Here is a 22,109-nt window from a genome sequence, read left to right on the forward strand (position 1 = left end):
TAAAGAAGTGGGTGTGCTGTGGGTCCATGGACTGCATACACTTGTACTATAGAAACAGCAGTCTGCTTGCTCTTAAAACATTGTGGGTTTGGGCACGGTACTGTGGGAACATAGTACTGGAAATGCATTAAACGACTTAAATCTAAGCCTGCAGGGCACACAGACCTACTGTACTTTATATAGTACATTTAGGTTTAGGAAAGAGCGCTCAAATTTGCAAGATCAGCGACCGCAGACCATAGGTGAACTACAAAACTCAGCACAAGTCAAAGCTGCTTAGATGGGCAGGAGTACAGTATCAAACACCAGCTTTCACATGCTTAAAACGGTTGACGTCAATGTCTGAGAGGAGCTTATTGCTAACTGTGAACTTGCTCTACAGTAACGCAGTGGGAACAAGAGTAGTTTAGTATTATTAATGTAAGCTTACATTGATTCGAAATCCGATGAAAAGACTTCATTGTTAGTGCTTCATTAGGACGAGACCGTGCGTGGGCACCGATGCTCATGCTGTTGGCAAACAGCTTCCAACTCTGAACCACTGGTACAGATTATATCAAGATGTCAGCATAAGATTCACATTGTTCTGGTATTTAGGTTTGTCCAGTTTGGGGGGGGGGGGGGGGGGTTTAAACAGTTCACTCAGTTCAGTCATAGATCTTTCCCTATTAAACAAAACATCAGTTCATCATGTCAATTTGAATTTAATCTTGAAAAAACACATTACAGGTATCACTTCCTGGGATTGACTTGGGCCTGACTTCAAATATGGCTACCTCATACAGCACAAAGCGCAAATGATGTAGTCAATACAACGGTTTCTTGGTTGTTCGAAGTATAAGGTTATATGCACATAATGCACGTGAGCGGGTCTGCACTTCTACGCTGCAAAGGAATTTGCAAAGGATTTTTCAATTGCGGGACGTGAAATTACAGTACCGCCACTAAATTACACAGTGGAGAGAGAAAGGTGTCTCTCCCTTTGAGGAATGCTGAGACAAGGTGATTCAAATCAAACTTTATCAACTGTCCCAGCTGTCTGCCAACACTTTATTTATTAAAAAAAATCAATAGTGCATATCTACTCCATTCTCGCTTGTCAGAGAACATGGCTGAGAAGCTCAACAGGCAAAAGAAGATTAATTGAGACTAGCTCCAAGCTCCAGCCAGTCTGTCTCCACTCAAAGAGCCCTTTCAAGCAAGGAGAGCCTCACAATTTATTGCCTTGTGTCTATTGTGAATCTCCTTACAGGCGAAGAAGAACTAGACCGTTTTTCTTTGATGATTTTGATATGAGAGGAAGATGAAAGTGAATTCTCACCGTGGACCTGGGCAGCAACATGGCACAGGCTTGCACAGACTTGCATGACAGGAAACGCTGTTAATTTGAACTATACACAGCAGTGCTAAAACACTGTAACTCATCAAGATGCTACGGATTTCCCAGTAGGTCTTATCACTTCATCCGAGCGTCTAACAAGAGAATGAGCTCTGTTCATCACAGTTAAGAGAATCATAGCCTACTTCATGAAGTTCCACTGAACCTAGAACGCACATACTGTAACAGTACATAGCATCAAAGAATATTGCTCAAAATTGTGTATACTGTCCCTCGGCAACAATTTACTATAGAAGGCTGTGCTCAACATCGAGAGAATCTAGTGATGATGTTTACATTATCAAGTATGTATGGCAATAAACTTGAAACTGAAAAACTAGTCCAAACGTGAACATAAACTTCTAATCGAGTACTAAAAGCAAATGTTCTATTTTTAAAACTGTCACAGTTCCTCATGCTGTGTGAGAGATTAACTGGAAATAAACATAGTAACTGTGTTCCCTCCCTGCGCAATTGGCATGCAGGTCTCTAACATGAGTAATGTGCAGTCACGGATGCTTTGCCTTAATGTAAATGTTCATATAGTCAGCGGGGGACTGGGGGATAGAATGAGAGGAAAGGTGACTGGGTTTATAGGCTTGGGGGGCTTGGGGGGGGCGGGCGGGGGGTCCCCACTGTGGTAAGAAGACCAAGCACAGAGAGGAGCGTTCTCTTTCACTTTTCTGGTTTTGTTTAAATAGGCGTTGGTGGGTGATGCATTTCACAAGTTCTTCTTATGTCAGCGGGCATTATGGAGTTACCCGTGTGAGAATTCTCAACTTGCTCACAAAAGCAAAAGAATTAGTGAATAGAGAGGAAGAAAATGAAAGCCTAGAAGAGCTCCTCCACACACTGGGTCGGTCATTATGAAATCTCTGAAAACACTGAACAGATTAATGGTTTAAGGGGCCACTGTGGAATTCTTAAAAGGTAGATTTACGCCAAAGGCAGTAAAAAGGTGCATTTATGTCAAAGACAGAAAAGGAGGCTGTCACGTACCTGGAGGTTTCATTCAGTCTCAGAACGCTTCAAGTGGTCCCACTATCCTAGCTGTCAACAAACCTATAGAGCAGCATTGTGGCAGGGTTGCTGTGGCCTATTGGGCTTTTTTCACAGTTCATGCCACATGTAGAATGCGTTCCACTGGTAAAATAGGCCTGAAGAAATCGGTCATATATGTAGGCGCATGCGTGTGTGTGTGTGTGTGTGTGTATGTGTGTGTCACCATGTGTCGCCCGTGTGTTGGTGTGCTGTATGACGAATAAAGATTTCTTCTTCTTTTTCTCCTAGGTGACCTCAAAAAATGTAATCCAGTAACTGCTTAATTGCTGTGACACTTTGTTTTCCACTTAAACTACTGTACACTGTACACATAACTTTTAAACTGTTGCATATATGTCTGTTGTTGGCCTACTTTGGGGGGATGTTGAATCTGCCATATGACAGTTGGTGGTATGTGAGCAGCTACATGTTGATATCCTTTCATTACCATAATAAAGGCTTTGGTGAGGAGGACCCCCTGTCAGTTAGACCTCCATGGTATGTTATGGTAATGCCTGTTGTGGTCCCTCACCATGGCGAATCTTACCATGCTGATTAAAGTACTGTGAAAAGGCAAGATTGTCAGTCAAAACACTCACCATGGCATCCAGCCATGATAAAAAAAAAACTAAAAAAAACAGTCATACTCTACAGTGTGACAGAACACACCCTACCAGTTCCCCTCCGTGGCCCGTCGACATCTTCACTGGTGGCGCAACTACATCTGAAGCCAATAACGCGCACATCTGCCCCAAGACCTACGTTCTGTGAATGGAACTGATTTCTCCCTAGCTTCAAAGATGCGTCAAAGAGAGAGGGGAAGGCTTTGAGGAAAAAGACGGCAAAGGTCTTTTCAACTGTATACTTCATATATACCAGTGGTTCATTAGAATTCTAAAGGCATAAATAGCGTGGAAGCCAGGAATAAAGAAACAATGTGGTTGAAAAAGAGTTTTATGCATGCAATATGCATAATGCAAAGGAGCTTTATAGAGCGAGGGAAGCGAAGAGGTCGGGCGACTGTTTGGGGTGCTTCTAGTTAATCACATGGGGCTAGTGTGGCCTAAACAAAGGCATCACCTCGTTCAGATCCATTCATCCAGCAGTCATAAAAGGAACTGTGGCTCTCTTTCGTCACGCGTGTAGCACTAAAGACAGTGTAGCTGCCAACCAAGGAGGTATCTGGTCTATAATATACACATGATCAAATCCTTCCTTGGCAGGATACAACTGAGCTTCAGGATGTAAAGGAATTTGACTTGACGGTGACAATCACAAAATAGCCTACATCATAAACATTACTGGCCCTCGCGATCCACACTTATCAAATAGTGTTCACGTTATCTGCGGCCATTATTTATGATGCGTTCAAGTTTAAAATATGACAGGTGATGAGGTGAACAGATAGTGAACGGGATTTGTTAAGATGCTGGTTTTGCACGTGTACAGTACAGGGCCCTGAACACTGCCCTACTTGGGATGTGGTTGAGGGATTCAGGGAGGGTCACTGACCTGGAGAGAATGTGTCTGAGACGAGAAAAGCTCGGAGCCTTTAATAAAACATGGAGACCAGCTCTGTCATACTCGAGAGATGCTCTAGAAAGAGCCAGACATGAGGGATTGGAGTTAATTATTTAATTTAGCGTTGTTTTTGGCTTTGGTTTTTAGCATTCTCCTTATTTATTGTGTAAAAATGGATTGAGTTATCCCCTCTATATATATACTGTAGGTAGGAGAGAGTTAATACCGAAAAGGAAAGCTTAATGTTTAGCGTTGAACCAACTGACGGTGTCAAATATCTCCTTTTCCGTTACATAAAAATAGAGAACACAGTTGAGACTGAGATGACAGGTTTATGCACCATAAAATGATAAGCCATAATTGCATGCAAGCGCCCTGAAGTTTGGGCTTGTACCAAACCAGAGGAATTAAATTAATTGGAATTAATTTGTATATTTCCATCTTGCCTCTGGGTGTGTCTGTTACATAGCTATAAAAAGACAAGCTGTGAAAGGTTTGAACATAACCTGAGCAGTGATACTGCATCCTCCTCACCCAATCTTTATTATTACTTTTTTTCCATTTGTGCTTCATTTATTCAATACTTGGGCAAACAAAAAGCAATTTGCACCGCTTTCACCAAAACGTCATCTCAACAGTCTGTATCTGTGGGGTTTATATTGTGTCTTTGTCTGAGATGTCTGTTTGAGTACATTTCAATGACCTCTTTATATTATATAAAACTGCATCTCTGCGGGCAGCTGTTGGAGAGCAGCCAAAGTCGCTGTGCTTCCACGAGAACAGAGATGTTCCCCATGTTGTCCACATGTGTCACAGCCAGCCAGAACACAGCGCTGTGTAAATGAAATCCCCACTGGCGTCAAAATATCAGTGGGGCTTTTGTTTAGTGTTTCAACAGCTCTAGTATACTGTCGAAATTAAATGTTAAAAATGTGACTGGCCCAGACTGTTTAAATCATTGAGGTATGCAGTAGCCATAAACTGTAGTTTAAGGTAAATTTGATTATGTCATTTTCTCCCCCCAGGGCGCTTGGAGATCACAGTCAAGCAGAGAATCTCAATTAATCAGATGCAGCCATCCAACTGATTATGATCAAATGATAACTCTGTGACTGTAAATTGCTTTTGTGATGAAGCGAGAAGATTCAGATAAACGTTGCGCAAAATAACCTCAACCTTGAGAACACATTTACATCATGCAACACTAAACCTTTGACTTTCAAGAATACAGCTTTGCCTATTTATTTTCTGTCATGAAACAGTTAGAGAGGCTCATGGAGGTGTGGTTTCTGTGGTCGCTTCCAGAATAGCAGATGGGTCTACAGAGCCTGATCCACTGTTTAATCAGGGGGGTGAATGTAGGGATTATATGGTCTGGTGGTTCAAATATTCTTTTCCATCATTGGCAACAGAACTCCAAATCCCATCTATGCTTTTCAAAGGTAGACTCATAGACGTATATACTTTGAATTTGAAAGAAAAGTTGATTTCACGCTGCAGCTGTGTATGGAAACTTTGAACTACACAACATGGAAAAAAAGGAGCATGAGCTAATTGAGTTTATTTCTCAAATGTATTGATTCAAGTGTTATATTATATATTATTGTAAATAATTCATTTACTTTCATTTGTTAAGTTGTTGAGTTTAAAAAAACAACAACAATGAAGTAAGCAAAAGAGATTTGATTCTTGTTTTTCTTGTCACATCAGTAAACAAGCATATTTACTGTATCTCCTTTTCATGTCAGAAAAAGGCATTCAGTAAACATTTAGTTTGGTATAACATTACACACACTGTAAAAACATCATACAAAAGTAGACTAAGTCACTACGAGGTCACCTGAAATCATGTTATCAAACACAAATGACAGTTAAGGATAAGATGAATAACTTGGTTCTCAGAGCACAAAAAACAATCAGGAAGGTGGGAATAAATTATATACATTTAGAAACTGACTATTGTCTAGTAGGATATTTGTTTTGACTGGTTTGATTCTGGTTGATACCTATCACTTCTGTCATGTGTATTTAATTCCTCCTTCATATCCAATAGGTGGTGGCAGCTATTGATTCTCGTATGACTGAAGAGCATTCCTGGACAAAGCCGCTTACAGCTATTTTAGTGCAGCCGGGACAGTAGGCCTATACTTGCAAGGGGATTTCAGCAGGCCAGCCTCCCTTCCCCTCCATAATTAGGCCACCCACATTCACAGTCATGCGCCTGGGATTGTGTTTTTCCCCCGCAAATGATTCCAGTGAACTCCACTCTATATTGAAAACTGAATGACAGGGAAGAATGGGATTGAAACTAAGGCTAGTTTCGCATTTGACAATATAGTACGTCAGCACCTGTTGTTTCTCCTTTTATGGTATACATAAACAATAGCCTACGCGATTTCGATTTCCTCCTCACGCCTACAGTGTTCTTGATCATGTCATACATGTCTGAATGCCATGTACTGTACATAGACAATAATACGTCTTAATGAGTGTATTAGCCGGAAGATACCAATTCATCAAATGTAATGTCATGCTAAGAATTTTCAGTACACGATTCCTGGAATCATGAAGATGATTGAATTTGCAGTCCCTTAATAATGGAATTTAATCATTCATCTTAAGAATTATGTGGATTTGACCTATATCTTAGATAACACGACTCCCACGAAAGATCCATTGTATGCTTAATTGGGGAAATCCCTATATGCTTGTAGGCTACTTTAGAACAAGTCTGTTGCTGTTCATTTTGAAATGCGTGTCTCCACATGAAAACTTCGAGGAAGAGCCCATAAATTGTAATGAAAAACGTTACTGTAGTGCATTAAAGACCAATTAACTGTGTTGAGAGAGGCACATTTGGCTCAGGGGTTCTTATCATTAGCGCAACAACATTAGGCTTATCTCTGGAAATAAAGGTTAACATGCCTTCATGGTCTTACAGGACAAATTATCAGAAGAATACAACAACTCATATTTCAACGCGTACTTTCTGCACTAGTCACGGTTCATGTTTAGTTACCTGTCTGTTGCATGTGTAGCTACAAGTTATGTAATTTTCCTATGGGTGGTTTCATGTGAGCTGGTTGCGTGCAAAAAGCCATGGGAGGAACATTCTCTCCGTCCACTCAGTGTAGGTACACGTGTTTGGTATCAGTGGCACGCCGGCGGAGCGGGGCATTTCGCTTTTGGTACAGGAGTGGTGAAAAATCCGCCCATCCAGTGCGGTTGAGTACATTAAAACTGCGAACCTGGCGATTGCGTGTTTTGATTGACGTCCCGGAGAGCTAGTGTGCATGGCTGTCCTCTCCGCCGTGGCTACTGGATCAAACTCGCTCCCGGAGCATTAGTCCGAGCGGAGTCGTCCCGTCTATAGCCTGGGCAGACCGTTACCTACTAGTTGGGAAAAAGTAGTTAGAAACCCGCATTCATAGACTTCTATCGATTGATCGGAAACTTTGGTAGTAGACGTGTTCGGTGTTATATATGCTCGAATTTTAGTTTCTAGGATCCGACCAACTGGAAGTATAACACGGGGAAGGAAAGAGGACTCGATCCAGCTCAGCCTGGGCCCCTTCTAGCAAAGTGAGTACTGCTGCGTGCTTCATGGCTTCAGCGAGTTGTTGCCTAATATTTACTAACTTAGTAGTTATGCATTGATTAACACTGTTCATTTGACTTTGAATAAGCAGAAATTCCACTTTGGAAGAGTCTCGAGTTTTAAAAGCATCTCATAAAAGTGGATAGCAAGCCCTGTAATAAAAAGAGAAGTTTTGCTTTAGCTCAGTCGCTAGTTAGCTAGCAGGCTAACGCTAACCCTCATCCTCTGGGTTGGGAGATCGACCATACTTTACTGCTCTGGAGCCACGCTAGTCTAGCTGGCACTGTATCTACCCCACTGTAACATTTACACACTTAGTTAAGCACACACACCTAACTTAGCCAGCTAATACACACCACACATGTCGTGTTATTGTTTTGAAACACTGGACAAGTTGGGACAGTGACTAATGACTGTAACGTTTAGATAACTTTAGTTTACACTCAGCTGTCAACATTTCAAACACCAAAGCCAATTTGTCTGCTTGCTGATACTGTTTGTATTCATTGTTATGCATTTATTCATCTAGCCAGTGGCAAGCAAGCTGCTGTTAGTGAGTCTACATGGAATACTGCAATCATGTTTAGCTTGTTTGTTTTAATTTTGGCTACATTAATTCAGAAAGATAACACTTGCCAACAATGCAATGCAGTGACAAATACATTAACCTGTAACAAAGGTAGGCTACTTCTTAATTACAGGTTTCAATTGCCTTATGCTTAGAACAGACGTTCTATTACTAGGCTGGGAATGTAGGTAGGCTAGGCACATAGCCATACAATTACAGTTGTTAAAACCATTTACTGAAAAGTATGTGTGATAAGATGTCTTGCCTTGCGCAACATGTTGCAAATGGCCACTTCTCTTGTCTGCATTGCAGGTCAGGGGAGCGTTCTCAGGCGCCTTGCTGCAGGCCCTATTCTGATGGGACCTACTGCTTGAGGCACCACAGGGGTGGGGTGGAGCGAACCGCTCCAAGAATGTCTTGAACAGAGGAGAGTAACGAAAAGTTAAGAAGAAAAAAAGAAATTGAAATCTCCAAAGTATTGTTGAGAGCTATCATTTTCTAGAGGTGAGGTGTTTTTATTTTACGTTTCGTCAATTGAGGTCTTTCTTGGCGCGCTTAATATATAACTAGCAGAGTCTGAAGTGTAACTTGTTTGGTAGAACTGTAACGTTGTCGAAAAAGTGTCCGGGAGTCTTATTTTTTACTCAGAAGAACACCTTGAAACAAAGTAATCGACGCCATGAGTGCGGAGGGATATCAGTACAGGGCGCTTTACGACTACAGGAAGGAGAGAGAGGAGGACATTGACCTGCATGTGGGGGACATATTGCTGGTGAGCAAAGGGGACCTGGTGTCTCTGGGGTACAGCGACGGACTAGAGGAGAGACCAGAGGACGTTGGCTGGCTGCCTGGCTTTAATGAAACTACTCAAGAAAAGGGGGATTTCCCAGGGACATATGTCGAGTACATTGGCAAGAAGAGGATCTCCCCTCCTACTCCAAAACCAAGGCCCCCGAGGCCCCTACCATTGGCCCCAGGCTCCTCGAAGGCAGACTCCGACTCTGAGCAAGGTGAGTGTTTTGTTGTCCCCTCAGTTGTTTGACGTCCCACTGTTGTCCTAGCTTGGCTCCAGCCCCTGAATCTGAATTTTCAAAATGCGATTCAGGGTCTGGAAAGGTTCTCGTGTCTCGTCCAGAGTGATCTCGTGGTTGGAATTCCAACCAGGCCAATCAGCGTCATTTGAAATAAACTGCCTCACGTGATTGGTTAGGTGATGAACTCATCGCTGAAGACACCTTCGGCAACACCCATCTCGGAAAACGGGTGCAATGGGAGCCTGTTCTGACTGAATAATGAAACGAAACGCAATTCTGTCAGAGTGCCAGGCTAGCGTTGAACCCTGAACTTCTTTTCTCTTCCATAGTTAGTTATTGAAAGAAATTGGCAAATTGAATGATGTTCACTCCATTATTAATATTTACTATTTAATCTGACCTCCAATCTGACTTTTTACTTGACCTCTGTTAGAGTGAGGACCTTACTGCCTTTGATCTTGAAGTTGAAACCTTTTCGTCCAGACCCACTAGTCATCTGACAGATACAGTATAGGTCTAGCTCACGTTCGGTCTGCATTGCGAGCTTTTCCAATCCAGGGAAGCATGGTGGGGTGAACAGTTGGCCTTATTGCATACACTCTATAAAATGCAACATCTGACTTCTTTGGACAGGATAAGTTGTAGATTTGTTGATAAGTGCACAACTCCAAAATAGCTTATTCAGGTTGCCTTCAGTCCGCTGGCTGCTGTTATCCAACGTTCCCTTGGGGAATCAATGTGATGTTCACATGATCGCTCTAATCTAGATATTGGTCACCATCTCCAAACCTAGTACGCAGTGAGAAGTGCGTCATCCAGCATGAAGCTGGCAGCCTGCAGACCCTATTAGGACTGGAGGAAACCTGTTGCCATGGAGTCAGAAATAAGCGTAGGTGTCTTCAAACAACCCCCAAGGCACAGGACAAACTGAAGTGTCCTTACAATTGTCACGATCACTCGATCTGCCTCGGTAGAAGGAGTTGGGCTCACAGTTGGGTGAATAGATTTGTGTGTATGTGATGTTGATCTGTTCTTTTTGTCCTCGCACTGATTTAACCTATATTTATCCGTCTGAAAATAATTCAAGCTTGAGGCACTGTTTGCAGAATTCCTCTCTCTTTCTTAAAAAAACAAACAAACAAAAAAACGAACAATTACACTTCATAAGTTTGCATCCCTGTCGTTCCAGGACCTCGAATTTTGGATTCTCGAGTTCGGACTGCTTCTGGTTGGCGTTTAACGTCAAACGCTGGGGGAGAATGGGTGCTTACATTGGATTACAATTGCGGCCTTGATAAAAAAAAGTGGCATTGCTCAGTGCTCTGTAGGCCCGCTGAATGCTAACCAGGCCCAGAGGACAATGGAGCTGGCGGGTTTCCAGCCCACAGTGCATTGTGGTGCCAGTGCACCTGGGACTCGGCTAGCGTTACCAGCAGACAGACCCCTCTGCTCTGTCTCTCCTCCTGGCTGATATAAAAAATAAAAAGAAGCTAAAATTCCACTTCCCACTTCGTTCCCAGTACTTCATTCTGTTTTCCGCTGACTAATCAACACATGACAGAAATGGCCCAAATCTGATCTGAAAGCCTGCTTGCGGTCATATTTTAGGGAGATTATTTTGGCCTGCCTAAAATGCCTTAAATCCCTGATTAGTGCCCTCACAACCGCAGGGGGGCTTTTCATATTCCATTCATGAAAGACACCGAGTCACTTTCATGTTAAGAGCGTGTCTCAGGACTCGGTTGTAAGTCAGTAATTAGGCTAGTTTTTTTCCAGAGATGAACGGGGGGGCCTGGTCTTTCTTCACTAGGGCTACTAATTCCATCTGATGTGACATCTTTTCACGTCGAAACCAGAACACTATTTGCACATCGGCTAGATGCGCCGCTAGCCCTGCAAACGGAGACAACTGGGACAGCGCCTGCACGTGACGTCGGGGGAATAGCGGTCGGGGCATGCATCTTTAAAGACACCCTGGCCTATATGCGTCTGCTCTCTAACTCAATACTCTGCTTTTTTCTAAGAGGAGCTCTGGTTGCTCCCGGGTTTCCAGTTGCCGGGCCTTTATGATGCGATTGTGAGATTCTTCGCCGGGGCCGACGGGGAGGATCCATATGAAGGGAGCGTGTGTTCGATGGCTCGAGGGGCGGAGGAGCGGCCGTGCTGAGCTGGGAGAACGTGTGAATGTAGCACCAGGAAAAGAAAAGTCTCAGTGTGTCCCAGCAGGCGGAGAGACGGGCGGGGGGGGGGGGGGGGCCTGGGGCGCGGGAGTGGGGGCGTGGTGGTGGTGGGGGGGGGGGGCGGGGATGGGGGGGTGGCGGTTTGGGAAGAGGGGCTGTGTGGCATGCTGGAGGCCTTGGAGAAAGGGAGAGAGAGAGAGAGAGAGAGGGGTGGTGGTGGTGGGCTGCTGAGGGATCAGGGCTGGAGCTCTGGGGCGCGGGGGGGGCGCTGCGGAGAGAGGGGGGCCAGGGGGGGTGGGCTTAGGGGAGTTCGGGGACGATGGCGAGGGGCCGTGGAGGAGGAAGGGGGCTGAGGGCTACGGGCTGGAGGCCTGGGTTCTTGTTGCTCCAGAGCGGTGTGATTTATTGCCCGCCACCGAGGGATCTGGCAGATCCTAACTCCCTTTCCTCCAGCGTCGCAGCAATCCCCCCCCCTCCTCCTCGTTCCTCCTCCTCTTTTCTAATGTTTTGATAATGTTCCTGGAGCGGCCCTGGCCGGGGGAGAGAGAGGGGGAGAGTCTTTGGGAAGGGGGCCTCTGCTCTCCGAGCCACAGGGGTTTACTTCAGAGCAGCAGATGTGGAGAGAGAGAGAGAGAGAGAGAAAGAAAGAGAGGGTTTGGTCTGGCTGGTGCTGGAGTAAGTATTCTGCCTCATTCCTGGTCCCAGGCTTTTTAAAACATGTTGCTCCTTTTTCTGGGCCTCTCGGCTAAAAGGATATGTGCCCGGGCCAGCCAGCCAGCCAGCTCAGCTCAGGGAGGAACTCTTAGCCCTGAAAACCACCAAGAATGAAGAGTCACTTTCACTTCCATTCCCTCACTTGGCTGAAACTAAAATGCCCCAAACTCCACTCCAGAAACACGGCGGTGAATGTGCTGCTCGTACGTTCGCGTGACTCGCTAGCGGAAACCAGAACATAATCATTTATTTTTCGGCAGCGGTCAGGGCCAACATGCAGAGCTAGTTCCAGCCATTTCACTGTATCATAACCTGCTGACAGCAGTTCGGGTTTTGGACAGTCAACGTTTTGAAACCCCCTCATCACAGCAACACCCACGAGCGGCTTGAAAGCGGACGGATGTAAATGGTTAAAAAACGAGGCCCTGTCATCTGTTAAGCATTTTATAGAACATTGAGTCCCCTCAAGTTCAATGTTTACAGTTCATGTTTGCTTATCCCAACAGCGATTCAGAGAGACTGTTCTTTGAAATAGTTGAGATAAAGTCCAGCAGAACTGGTTTCCCCCCCCTCTCTCAGGTCCCAGCAAGGCTCCGGCTACATGCTCGGTCTTGCTCAAGAAAATATTTAATGCGATCAAATTCTCCGATGCTTATCAGGATTCTTCAACCCGAACCGACTCTTAAAAGCTTCCCCCTTGTGTAACGTCGGTAGTATTCCTGTCTCTATTAATGTTGGTTACATGATCATTTCGATGATAATCGTCATTATGTCTTGAAGACGTGAGCGCTGTTTTGTAACTCGTGCTGGAAACCAGATGGTCTCTCTGAGGCAGAGAAAAATGGTGAGACGCGCTGAGGGGAGAGGTGAACATTAACGCTTGAGGTTTTCCAAGCAGACGTTTACTGGTACCAGAGACGGAAGGCTGGTATCCCAGTAGTGAACAAAGATAGAAATGAAGGGAGAAAGAATTTTCGGGGGGCCCCATTGCCCTGCGAGAAAGAGAGGGAGAGGACAAGAATGAAAGACAGTGACAGAGAGAGCAGAGTACACTCTGCATAGCTGGAGATTGAGATAATGTAGCTCTCTCCCCTCTCCGGGGCCTCTCGACTACCCGGGCGAACATCTGCTGTATTGAGCAGTTTTTCTGAAGGAGAATTGTTGCTTTGCTCCACAAAGAATGCACACTTTCCCCCTAAGACCAAACTCAGAGAAGTTCTAATCTTCTGTAGTCAGGGGCCTGTAATAGATTACGGACCCTATCTGAAGTCAAAAAGCCGAGCTAACGGGCAATGCGGTCTTTATAATGGGACAGGGGGGCTTTAATGTGGCGCTTCTCTGCGGGGATGATGGCATCTGGGGGGGATGATGGCATCGGGGGTGGTTGGGGACGGGGTGGTGCTCCTCTGGTGGTAGGGGGGGGGGGTGGGAGGGGGAGGAGAGGGCACACAGAGACTGCACGGTAGACTGATTTGTAGCGCTGCGATGAATCAGTATTGTACTAAGTGCTGATTGCAGTAACTTGGGTCACAATGCGCCAGGACAATCAATGGGCGTGCTGTGAATAGAAACCGAACGGCGCCTGTTTGACACCAGTGCTTCTAGCGCAGCGGTCGGCCCGCGGATTTGATGAACTCCTTTTTTTTTTTATTCTGTTGTGTAAAAGTTGTGTAGTATTTGCTAAATATGCAATCGTGTTTTAGATAAGTGAGTCGATTTTTTCGGATTATTCTGCAGCGCTTTCCTCTTGTCGCGACTTGGCTCGTAAACCACGACGACACGAGGATATCGGTGCCGTCAAATTAGACCCCCGTTCTACAGCAGCGCCTCACGGAATCGCTCACTATTCAAAGATTCGATGGGGAAAAAAAGAAAGAACTTAATTTGAGGGCACAATAAAATCCATCCACATTGTAATTTGATTTCTCTTTTTAAGCCCCCACCAAACTACGTTGGCCTGCACAATTCCAGTAAAAGGCTGTTTTATGGGCCTGTGTGCGTGAGAGTGCGCACATGTGCGTTTCATTACTTGATCGCCTCCAGAGACTGAAGTCTGAATTGGCAAATCTTCTTACTGGAGGCAAAGCATGTCTACTGGCAGGATTAGCCACACGTTGCATAGAGAGAGGGAGGGAGGGGGAGAGAGAGAGAGGGAGGAGGGAGGGAGAGAGAGAGAGGGAGGAGGGAGGGAGAGGGAGGGAGGGAGGGAGAGGGAGGGAGGGAGAGAGGGAGGAGGGAGGGAGAGAGGGAGGGAGGGAGGGAGAGAGGGAGGAGGGAGGGAGAGGGAGGGAGGGAGGGAGGGAGGGAGGGAGAGGGAGGAGGGAGGGAGAGACAGGAGGGAGGGAGGGAGAGAGAGACAGGAGGAAAAAAGGGTAAGATAGAGAGAGTGCTAGAGAGTTAAAAAAGGTAGAGAGAAGATGAACAGAGGAAGAGAAAGAGCAGAGACATTCGAAACACGTCGTAGAAGAGACATTCGAAACACGTCGCCTAGTAGAAGAGACATTTGAAATATGTTCGTAGAAGAGACGTTTGAAATATGTCGTAGAATAGCCAGCGTCGCTAAAGCGCTGGGGTCCGCGGTGTGCGGCTCACGTTGAGAGAGAGGTGTGGCGTTATGTAACGTGGACAGATAAGAGGCCTCTGCTCAGCCTGTCTCCAGGACGGTGCGTCTTCACCGAATGTGATATCACTCCGGCTGTGCAGCTATGGGTCAAAGCACATGGGAGAGAGACCGAAGAGTGTAAGCAAGTAGAAACCTGGCTTTAAGCAGGACAGTTATACTATGGACTTCTTTTTTTTTTTGGAGGGGGGGGGGTGTTAAATTACTTTGGATGTTAGTGATAGACAGTATCACCAATATCCAAAGTATTCTTTTTGTCTATCATACACTACTGAAAAACATGTCTTTTTGATTAGGCCTAAGTAGCCACCTTAATCTGTTGTGCCATTTTGTCTGTTGACAATAGTTTACCTTTTCTGGCATGATTATCCCCCCCTGCCCCCCCCCTCCCCTCGTTCTCATAATTGCCCTGACGCCTACAGTGTAGCAACAGGCCTCCCATTGGCTCAGTTAGTTCATGCACTGCACATTTCACCCTGCAGGGGGGGACGTTGTCTCACTCTCTTAAGCTGCCCCCCCCCCCCCACACACACACTCACACACACATTTCACGTGTCCAAGCTCAAGGCCACTTCATGTTATACTATCCTCTTTCCACTGCAGAATACAAATAAGCTGAGATGACCTGCAGAGTTGAATAGGGCCTACTCCCCTCACCAATCAATGCCAGTGATGCTAGTTTAGCAAAATCATTGTTGTAGGATTCGTTCTACCACTAACAACACCTGTCATGAGAATGTATTTGATACACATCACTTTTATTTTTTATTATTATATTATATAATATTTCATTTATATGTTTTTCGCCCCCTTAAATCGACCTTAACGAGTGATTTTTTTTCTCCCCCCTTGGTCATCAGTTTTCAGTGGCGCGTTTTTTTTTTGAGACCGCTCCACACGACGAAGAAATAGCATATCCCGCCGAAAAATGCTAGTTACTTGAGCAGGTCCCCTAAATTTAACCAAAGCGTGTCCTATCTTTAGTCTGTCCTGTCTGCAGCGCCCCATGCCACAGTCTGCACTTGAGGCAGTTCAGACACTGCGCCGTTTTGAACCGGGGGGGAGAGAGAGACTGTTCAACCCTCTCACCACCACCGCAGCACCCGGGGCAGCTGCTCCGACTTCCTCCGCCTGCGGTCGACTGGCTGACTGACTGACTGGCTGAGAGAGAGAGGGAGGCCCTCTGGGATACCATGAGGAGCTCTGCCAAACACACGGGCTTGTGGAGACTCGTTCAAGGGGCCTCTCTCTCTCTCTCTCTCTCTCTCCCTCTCTCTCTCTCTCTTTTCTCCCTCTCCATACCCAAGTTGCCAGGGCAACTAACTTCTCATATTGGGAGAAAGTTTGAACGGAGCCTTCTGATTGGTGCAGGGTCCCCGGCTGCTGTGAAAACAAGAGGGGGTGAATTTTAACAGGTTCAGTGCCGCCGGTTTTTATCTGAAGAGGAGCCAGCGTTAAAACTTCTCCCAGTGTGTAAAGACAAATCGTTTAAACTCTCATCGTTAAATGCTACTCCTTTTAAACGGCGAATGAAATGGTCCCTTTGAGTCGTGCTCTCAACCTTTGGTCAGGGATTGGGTTGTGTGCACACTAGGCTGAAAGAAAGAGTTCTCACTCGCTGCACATTTTGAAGAGAGACGCAACTTTGCAAGCTGCAGCCGACGAGCTCATCCTACTTATGTGTGTGCATGCGCCGTGAGCTCTGCAGCCCAAAGAGGCCCCGAATGGGGGGTATGGGGAAGTGCCTCCTTTCTCCCTCTTTTTCTCTCTCTCTCTCCCCCTTTCTCTCTCTCTCTCCCTGCTTGAGGCTGAGCAGCGAAGCGTTCTGTGAACCTGGCTGAACTTGGCGTCTTGTGCTCAGCGCAGCATGGAAAACGCCATGCCTCCCCGACATTTCTGCCATTTTTCGTCCGTCACTCGACACGGGGGCCCGGCGAACTATCGGGTCGCTAGATGGTACCGAGAAGCAACTCTATCTCCTCATCCCAACCTGTGTCACTCACAGGGCTCTCTCTCTCTCTCTCGCTATGGAGAGCGTAAATAAACAGAAGGCCCCAGACACCATGAACAGGCTTACGGGTTTGAGAGAATGTCTGTGGGCAAATTCGAAAAATTCATGTTAACCACCACAACTGTTCACAATGCCCTCTTACAACTCGGGATGTAACGAAAACCGGTATAATGATAAACCGCAATAAAAATTAAATTACATTTATCGTGAAAATTGTCAGTAAAACCGCCTTTCTACCGCCTAATTTCCGCGCTTTGAAAAACTCACTGAATACTCTCCGGCATCAGCCAAAGTTAGCAACAGTCTCCAAGACGCATTATTTTAATGTTCATGCAAACAAAAAGTGCATAGTGCTGCAAATTTTATTTGCGACTTTCAATATAAAACTTGGTGAAGTGAATATCAGTGAGTGTATCAGTAGTTTTGAAAATGTTCGGCACATTATATAATACCGCGATAATACCGATAACCGTGATAATTTTGGTCACTATATAATCACAATATGAAATTTTCCTCTACATGCAACACCTTTCTTATACCAACTTTAATTTGAGCGTGCGTTCTTGGTCACACCTCAAACTTACCTCTCGATGATATTCTTCCCTCCGACGTGTCATCATGTGTGTGCCTGCGTGCTACAGAGATAGCGTTTCACCTTTGGCGAAACACCAAGTTCCTACTGTTTCGGAACAGAAATCTATCACATGGAGTAGATATTCATTGTACTTGGCCGTGTACGACGAGGGGAGCCAGGTGTAAATTTAACCACTGGTTGTGAATTGACTTTCTCAGAAGCTTGATTTGGCAGGGCAAGGCCACCAGTGTAGGGTGTCTGTCTGGGCAAAAGGTTACACTGTCAAGGCGTGCAGAGGTGGCACTGGGTGTCTAGGTCTCTATTTGGGGAAACCTCGGTGTTCCAGACCTAGATTAAAAGTTCTCTGGTTCTCAGAAAATGCCCCTCTCTCTCTCTCTCTCTCTCTCTCTCTCAGAACCTGGGCCCTTCCAGTAATGCCTTCCAGATGACTCGCTAGTAGATGTCCTTCCACTCATTCTTGCATGTTAGGGGGTCGGATCGATTCGATTCCGATTCACAAGGTTCAGAATTGATTATCTCGATTCGATTCAATATCGATTCAGTTAGTGTTACAAAAAACTTTTTTCTTTTTGCTGTAACCTTAATTACATGACTATCAAGTTATGCAACACATCAATACTAGGGCTGGGTATTGATACTGATTTCCAAAAATGAACGAATGAATGAATCATTGAATGAATTAATGAACTAGTCATTCCTTCATTTATTCATTCATTCATTAAATAAAAGATCGATTTTGGGATTCATGAATCGATTCTGAATCATTTGATTCAGAATCGATTAATCGATTTCTTTTAACCCAGCCCTAGTTGAAGGATCTTGATAGTCCAGTTGGTTCACAGTCACGCAACCTGCTCGTCTTTTCATGGCGGTTGCTAAGGAGCATGTAGCGTTTAAGTGTGGCACGACATTATTTAGCTTAGCTGGCAGAGCGTTCTCCAGAGGAAGTGGACATGTCCAGGCTAATGACTGGCGTGTATGCGTAGATGGCTACACTCAATGCCAGTTTAATTCCCTTCAAAAAAAAAAAAAAAAAAATTAAAGTCATAATTTTGAGGGCAGCGAGAAATGAAAAGGGTTCCATTCATAGTCGTCTGCGTTTGAAACTGCGGACTCAAAGCCTCGAACAGTTAGGCCTTTCAGAAAACTGCTCTTTCAAAATAACCTTTCGCAAAGCCAAATAAAATCCTTGCCAGCCGACCCCCCCCCCCCCCCCAACCCCCCACCCCAATCCTTTCATGTCCACACCTGGATGCTAAGATCTAATGAAAAAAAACCCGGGGAAAAAAGGCCAACCTGGCTTAACTCATGCATATCAGAGACTGTTTGCTTGGCCCCATGGTCCACCCCAACGCTACGTTAATGGTGTCCGACTGCTCAGCACCTTTCGCTCTGAATCCTGCCGTTGTGTACGCTTGTTTTTCGGGTTCTTCGCACCGCTCTTTTGGTCTGGTGTCGGCGGGCTTTGAAGCCGAGCTCTGGTCCGCCTCGCCCCGGCCACATCACAGCGTGTGGGCAGAACGTCGACCGGGCGCCGATCGATGCGTTTAATAGGTTTGTTTTTGAGGGTGCGTTGTTGCGTTGGGCGGTGAGATTGAACTGTGTTGTCAATGGAGATGGAGTCGACATATTGTTGACTTGGTTCGCAGTCTCGACATGGACCCGCCCAAACCCTGCCTGTTACTGTTCTGTTCACCTCCGCTCATCTGCCAACCCCATATGAGACTGACTCTGGACTTTCTCTCCTCTCCTCTCCTCTCCTCTCCTCTCCTCTCCTCTCCTCTCCTCTCCTCTCCTCTCCTCTCCTCTCCTCTCCTCTCCTCTCCTCTCTTCTCTTCTCTTCTCCTCCTCTCTTCTGCTCCTCTCCTCTCCTCTCCTCTCCTCTCCTCTCCTCTCCTCTCCTCTCCTCTCCTCTCCTCTCCTCTCCTCTCCTCTCCTCTCCTCTCCTCTCCTCTCCTCTCTTCTCTTCTCTTCTCCTCCTCTCTTCTGCTCCTCTCCTCTCCTCTCCTCTCCTCTCCTCTCCTCTCCTCTCCTCTCCTCTCCTCTCCTCTCCTCTCCTCTCCTCTCCTCTCCTCTCCTCTCCTCTCCTCTCCCCTCCCCTCCTCTCCTCTCCTCTCCTCTCCCCTCCCCTCCTCTCCTCTCCTCTCCTCTCCTCTCTCAGGCTCGTCTCTGCTGGACCTGACGGAGCAGTTCGCCCTGCCAGAGACGGCGCCCCCAATGCTGGCCAGACTGCTGGAAGCCATCGAGAGGAAAGGTGAGCTGGTCAGCCTGGACCCGTACCGGCATCTCATCTCACCGGAACGCCGCTCGTATGTCAAAGCCATGCGTTCCTCGCTGTGGACACCCCGTGCGGGAGAGACGAGCCGTGCTATATGTCGGAGATCTCACATGACGCTAGAATAAACAGCGCGTTACCTGGAAAACCGCTGATTTATGTTGACGGGGCTGCTGGGTCAGCCAGGCCCTCTCCCATCTCTCTTGAGTTTCCTCGGTTGCGCAGACGAAGCCCAGTCAGCAGTTTTTCGCCGGTTGGTTTCTAACTCTCTTCCCGCTCCTGTGCAGGTCTAGATAACCCCACGCTGTACCGGAACTTCACCGCCGGCGGCGGGTTCGAGGTCAGACAGTGCTTTGATACCGGTGAGTGACCTGACCATCCCCGCAGTACAGACCAACACCACTACGCCATCGTGGCTCTGAGATTTTCATCGCTCATAAAAAGAACCAATCTAAGTGTGTGTGTGTGTGTGTGTGTGTGTGTGGCAGACCCTCCCTCAGCAGAGCTGGATCAGATGGACCTGCAGATGCTGTGCGACGGTCTTCGTAGATACCTCCAGGACCTGCCCCAGCCGGTCATCCCCCCGGCCATCTACCCCCAGATGGTCCTCACAGCCCAAGGTGAGAGGAGAACACGCTACACCCTCTGCATTACATTGACCGGCTCAGTGGCCTTGTGGTTAGAGCGTCCTCCCTGAGACTGCGTGGTTCGATCCCCGGCCGAGTCATACCAAAGACGTCAAAAAATGGTACCCAATGCCGCCCTGCTTGGGACTTCTCAAGGGTTATTGGGGGTACGGGCGTCATGTCCAGGTCCATGTACATCAAGCTGCCTCACGCTAAGGAATCAGGAGATAGGCTCCTGCCCTATGGGCCACTAAGCTTGAGAACCATTGGTTATAAAGGCTACTTACTTACTCTACGTTACATTAGTCATTGAGCAGATGCTTTTATACAAAGCGACTTACAAAAATTGCATTTAACGTAGGTAGTCGGTGTACTACTGCTCACCAGAACTCACAAGTGCATCTCCTTTCTAAACAAGTGACTAAGAGCATAATCTAGTGCCAAAGCCAAAGTGCAAGAGTAGCAAAATCCAAATACAAGAGGAAGGATCTCTATAGTCACGCAGTGATCGGCGGTACTTTAGAACAGATCATGTTTGGATTATAGTGTCGTCGTCGTCCACAATGAGGCGCTGTGGCCTGGGATGTGTCGATATCGCGAGCGGGGATCACATGGTGTCAAAGGTGATCGTTCGTTCTATAGCACCCATTGTCATTTCCTGACTTGTCAATGTTCCACCGAGAACTCGGCTGCAAACAACCCTTCTTGTCGTGTTGTCAGACTGCCTTTAAAAAAAAAAAAAATGTGTTGGCCAACGCAACTGCCGTTAGCAGTATTTGAATATTGCTCTATAGAGGGCTGCGCCACAGCCCGAATGTACAGTGTGTCTGGTTAATGATTGGCCGAGACTAGAGCATGCCTAATCTGCCACTGGGCTGCTCCTTTGACCAGTGACCCTCAGGACATGTCGCTAGTACCCATAACCCCCCCCCCCGCCTCCAATAACCCACAGGACCTGGCGCTAGTACCCATAACCCCCCCGCCCCCCACCTCCTATAACCCACAGGACGTGGCACTGGTATCAATAACCCCCGCCCACCACCAGCCTTGGCCTTTATACATAGAACCAAAGCGCTCACTCTCTCGTTCTCTCTCTTTCTCTCCGTCTCTTCCTTTTTCTCTCCGCCTCTCTCTCCCTTTCTCTCTCTCTCTCTCTCAAGTTCTTTCCACTCACACTCACACTGTCAGTCTTCTCTCTCTCTCTCTCTCCCTCTCTCTCTCTCTCTCTCTCTCTCTCTCTCTGTTCTACTCCCCTCCCTCCTCCTCCTCCTCCTCCTCTCTCTCTCTGTTCTTCAGAGCTGGGTTATCTCTCTGTCACATGGCCAGAAACAGGATATCTGTGGTTAATAGGAACTAAAACACGCCTGAGCGTTTATCTGCTGCATCTCCGAGCCAGCCAATCACCTGCAAGTGCACCTTGCACTCATTGTCAAGCACACAATCTCACTGTGGTTTCAACCCCAGCCTGCACACAAGGGCTCTCTCTTTTTTTCCTTCTTCTTCTTCTCGCCACCCGATTGGGCGAAGCAAAGTTCGCTCGCCTCACACCTCTTTGAGAGTTTTGAGAGTTCAGCATTCAGCACGTTGCCTCCGACCGCGTGTGTGTGTGTGTGTGTGCGTGCGTCGTACGCCCCCCTCACCCCTGAACCCGCCGTGCGTCTCGGTCTCTCCCCGCAGAGGTGCAGAGTCCGGAGGAGTGCGCCCAGCTGCTCCGCCGCGTGGCCGGTTCCCCCAGCCTGCCGGCCCAGTTCTGGCTCACCCTCCACTGCCTGCTGCGCCACTTCTCCCGGGTCTGCCACAACGGGCCCAAGAACCAGCTCAGCGCCCGCGCCCTGGGGGAGATCTTCAGCCCGGTGCTCTTCAGGCAGCAGGCCGCCAGGTGGGTGTGGACGGGGGCGGGACGGATGGACGGGGAGACAGACAGACGGACAGACAGATGGGCAGACAG

At 46.9% G+C, this 22,109-nt stretch overlaps 1 protein-coding gene across 1 annotated transcript in view; it reads left to right on the forward strand.

The window, feature by feature from the left end:
• The first annotated feature begins 6,923 nt into the window (after positions 1 to 6,923).
• Positions 6,924 to 22,109, forward strand: part of pik3r1 (phosphoinositide-3-kinase, regulatory subunit 1 (alpha)) — a 28,608-nt gene continuing 13,422 nt past the window's right edge. Inside the window, exons 1-6 of the mRNA XM_084456186.1 lie at positions 6,924 to 7,522; positions 8,419 to 9,116; positions 19,422 to 19,514; positions 19,823 to 19,897; positions 20,024 to 20,155; positions 21,839 to 22,040. Of these exons, the coding sequence (XP_084312312.1) occupies positions 8,786 to 9,116; positions 19,422 to 19,514; positions 19,823 to 19,897; positions 20,024 to 20,155; positions 21,839 to 22,040 (833 nt within the window). The 5' untranslated portion in view covers positions 6,924 to 7,522; positions 8,419 to 8,785. The remainder of the gene's footprint in view (positions 7,523 to 8,418; positions 9,117 to 19,421; positions 19,515 to 19,822; positions 19,898 to 20,023; positions 20,156 to 21,838; positions 22,041 to 22,109) is intronic.

The sequence above is a fragment of the Borostomias antarcticus genome (assembly GCF_949987555.1).
Source record: "Borostomias antarcticus genome assembly, chromosome: 2".
Taxonomy (NCBI): Eukaryota; Metazoa; Chordata; class Actinopteri; order Stomiiformes; family Stomiidae; genus Borostomias; species Borostomias antarcticus.